The following is a 3,861-nucleotide window of genomic DNA, read 5'->3' on the forward strand; positions in this document are numbered from 1 at the left end:
AGGAATGTATCTATTCATTTTTTATAACAGACTCTAGTACTAGAGTATCCAGATCAAATCATTTATACAGGTACTCAGATGAAACACAGGATTAAAGAACTAAAATCTTTTACTTATGTCTGCGTTCCAGAACATCAATTGGTTGGGCCAGACGTCGAATTCCCTCCTGAAAGATGAGGTCACACTTTTTAGTGTTGCCGATCTGCTCATTGGTCCATGACCACGCCAGATAGAAGCAGGCCAGGTCCACTCCTATACCCTGGTCCTTCATGAAGTTATAGATCTCTAACGGCTCCTTACAGAAATCAGCCTAGAGAGAAAAAAACAAATAAAATTTTAGACGAGGAGTTAGGCCAAGGGGATCTTCTTCACTTATCAGGAAAATTCAGCTTTTATTGTGACGAAATATTACATTTTACACCAACACTATATTTTCTTTAGTTCAGCTTCTGTATTCCATTATAAAGCAGGAAAATACTAATAATCTATTCATCAAAATTTGAAAACATTCAACTACAACACCCAACATCACAAAAGTCTTGGCCATTCATTTGTACAAATATGGTAGCCCTTCACCCCAGGATGCAACAAACGTTAACCAAATATCAATTCCCTTGGCTACTTGGTTATTGAAAAGAAGCTTTTTAAAATTTCAGCTTAATCGACACCTGTGTTCTTGAATGTAAGTCAAAATCATCCATTTGAACAAACTCAGTAACCTGTCACCCCAGCATGCTACTGACCAAATATCAAGTCCCTGGGTCTCTTGGTTATTAAGAAGTCATTTCAACATTTCAGACTATTTGACCCCTGTGACCTTGAATGAAGGTCAACTACATTCATTTGAAAAAACTTGGTGACCCTTCACCCCGGCATGTTACATGCCTAATATTAGGTCTCTGGGCCTCTTGGTTATTGAGAAGAAGTTATCTAAATGGTAAAGTTGAAGCCGGCAGGCCGAACGCAGCACCACGGCATAATCTCACTTGCCCTTCAGGCAGGTGAGCTAATAAAAACATTTATAAACTCAGAGGTCTTGCTGGAAAATATATTTCCTTACGTATTTGATCCATGCCGTGACAAACCGCTGGTCATTTTTGTAGCGAGGTACATTGTAAAATGTACGAAGGCATCTTTCTAAGAGATCAGCAAGGTTGCTCTCCTTTCCTCCTTTAGGGTAGTTCTGTTCTATCCACTGCATGTACCTAGGAAAGATAACAGATGTAATTTCACTGTTGTCTATATATAAATATATCACAATTAATAAAACAGATTATAGTTTATATAGAAATGTTTATTGCTTCCATGAGAGATAGTCATGTATACACAAGTGATATAATAAGAAAGATAAAAATCTATACAAAATCAATGGGGTCATGAAAAAAAAAGAGATATCTTGAGAACAAAAGTATTTGATTTAACAAAGTATATTTTACATAGAATTTTACTGTAGGATTTGAATGTTTACCAACAGGTATTTCAAGTTATGCACAGCCTTTCAGTTTTCAGAGTTCCAGATAACCAGTTTGCAATTGACTTCAGACAAAAATTCAGACATTATAACATACCAAATTAAACCTGCCTATATGACACCATAGCAGATAGCTATAACTATGTATACATTCTAAAAGTAATTCAATGTACAAAAACACTTGAGTGAAAACTGATCTAATTTATTTGTGAAAGTGAAGAGTTATGTTCAAGCAAGAGAGTGAAGAATATTTCAACCTCTGGAGATTAAAGATCCTATTTTGATTTATTTTATTTAAAGAACTCTACTTACCTGCGAGATTAAGGATAATATTTTGATTTAATTGAAAAACAACTTAACCTACCTGTGAGATTAAAGATCATATATTGATTTAATTGATAAAGAGCTACTTACCTGTGCCACACATCTAAAGGGTCATCACTGCTATATATTCTCAACTCTGCTTCAAATTCTCTGTGAATAGAATTGTTTATAGGGATTATTTTTATGGGCCTCAATCAATATTAAAAGTTTTTCAAAGAGCATATTTATTTTAGGGTGCTACTTTCAAAATGATAACAATTTACCATATTCATGAGAATTTTTAAAACATACCCAGGCCATGACAAACCCCCCCCCCCTCCCCCCATGACTTTCATTTGAATTTTTACATAAAAGAATTTCAGAAGTCAAATCTCACCATTTTTCAGAAACACAAAGGGTTTATAAATACAAATTGTATATATATATGTCCAACAGATATCGCCATCAAAGGAATCAAACAAATTGAAATCTCCATTTGGGGGAAGCAAAAACATTTTCTCAAAGTCTACCTCACTCAGGGATTCTGATACCAAAATTGTCTGTTTCTGAGAACACACTGTGACATGAGATGATGTATTTTTTTAAGGAGTATGGATTCTAGTTAGATAGACTTACAAAATGTAATAGTCAATGCAATAGTGAAATCATTTTTTTCTTTTCTTAAATCTTCTCTATTTTACAAAGATCCAGCATGACTCTACAAACATATCATTAGGACAAATGCCATGACCGGAATCAAAAACAGCTAACACGCACCACGGGATATGTAGCTACTGATATTCATATAGTGGCCATGAAAATGAAAAAAAAAATCAATTTATTAAATCCTTATATAAGTAGTGGTCAGAAGACTCGAACCTTGGTCTGGTCATGCCTTTTTCCACTCCTCTTACACTTCTGTATACTTTGAATGGACTTTCAGAAAAAAACTTAGAGGTTCTTTCCATTTCTATGCTTGGAAAGGCTACTAAAAGGAAAGTACCAACAAGGTTTCGCTCCAAAATTTTAGTTTTAGGGCAAAACAACTTAGGCGAACAGGATTTAATTAAAGGCGAAACAACTCGGAACCGTTATAGGACAAAGTTACCGTTATAAAATCAGAGGGCTACTCCCTTTGCAAACAGAACAAGGACTACATTTGGTAAGGCAAACCCTAATTATATATTGCAGTCATGCTTTAATAGTATGGTAAATCAGTATTTATAGAGTATTCTGCAGTCATGCTTTAATAGTATGGTAAATCAGTATTTATAGAGTGTTCAGCAATCTGGTAGCCATGTTGGGAGAATTTTGGAGCATTGTCAGTGTTGTAAAAAGTACCCCAGTAAAATATGACGTAATAAATAGGGTGAATGCAAAGCGCTAGACTATGCCTATATAACTTCTTTAAATATTCGTATCTTTAAAACATTATATTGAGAAGAGAAATTAAGCTTTAAAAATTATTGGTGTATCATTTTTCTTTTATTTAGGTTAACTTGGGCGCAATTATTTACGTTTTGTCAGGCAAACTAAGGGATGGGAATTATGGTTCAATCTGTTAAAACAGGTTCCAACATTTTCACCAGTTACCTAGGCAGATTTTTGGCACTTTTCCACTTTGAACAATAGCCTTGACCAAAGAGAAACATTACTGGATATGACACAAATATGCAAATAAACGCGGAATCGGGATTTCCCTTAAATGACTACATTTTGGCGGACAATTGATCATCTAGTCTTCGTTTCTTGTTTTGTAAACACTGAACAGAAGCTCACTGTTTTTGCTGTCGTAGATCTGTTTCTGGCTGCAAAGCAGCCGTCAAGCGCGATATATTTCTGCCCTGTCGAAGTGGTTGTACATTCTCCTTGCTAAGCTCCCAGTCGTCAGTTTCAGAAGCCATGATGAACCTTCCAAAATCTGTTCCGAAATCTTGTCAAGTGTATTACTTTAAAATGGCCGCCTTGCGCATGCCCAATCAATTTTTTGTAGATTCTAACATTAAAGCGGACACGTTCTGCATTTCCGGCATTTCTGAAGCGAATGTGTCAGAATTTATATGTATGTTATCATAAGCTATATATTT

The 3,861-nt window shown here is 35.1% G+C and overlaps 1 protein-coding gene across 1 annotated transcript; it reads right to left on the reverse strand.

The window, feature by feature from the left end:
- Positions 1–113: 113 nt before the first annotated feature.
- Positions 114–3,861, reverse strand: LOC117318644 (mitotic checkpoint serine/threonine-protein kinase BUB1 beta-like; the record flags this gene model as incomplete). The annotated part of the gene is given in 4 exon segments (XM_033873607.1): positions 114–310; positions 1,061–1,205; positions 1,886–1,945; positions 3,554–3,861. Coding segments are annotated over 4 exon segments (527 nt in total), but the record flags the coding sequence as incomplete, so codon positions are not given.

The sequence above is a fragment of the Pecten maximus genome, unplaced genomic scaffold (genome assembly GCF_902652985.1).
Source record: "Pecten maximus unplaced genomic scaffold, xPecMax1.1, whole genome shotgun sequence".
NCBI classification, from domain to species: Eukaryota; Metazoa; Mollusca; class Bivalvia; order Pectinida; family Pectinidae; genus Pecten; species Pecten maximus.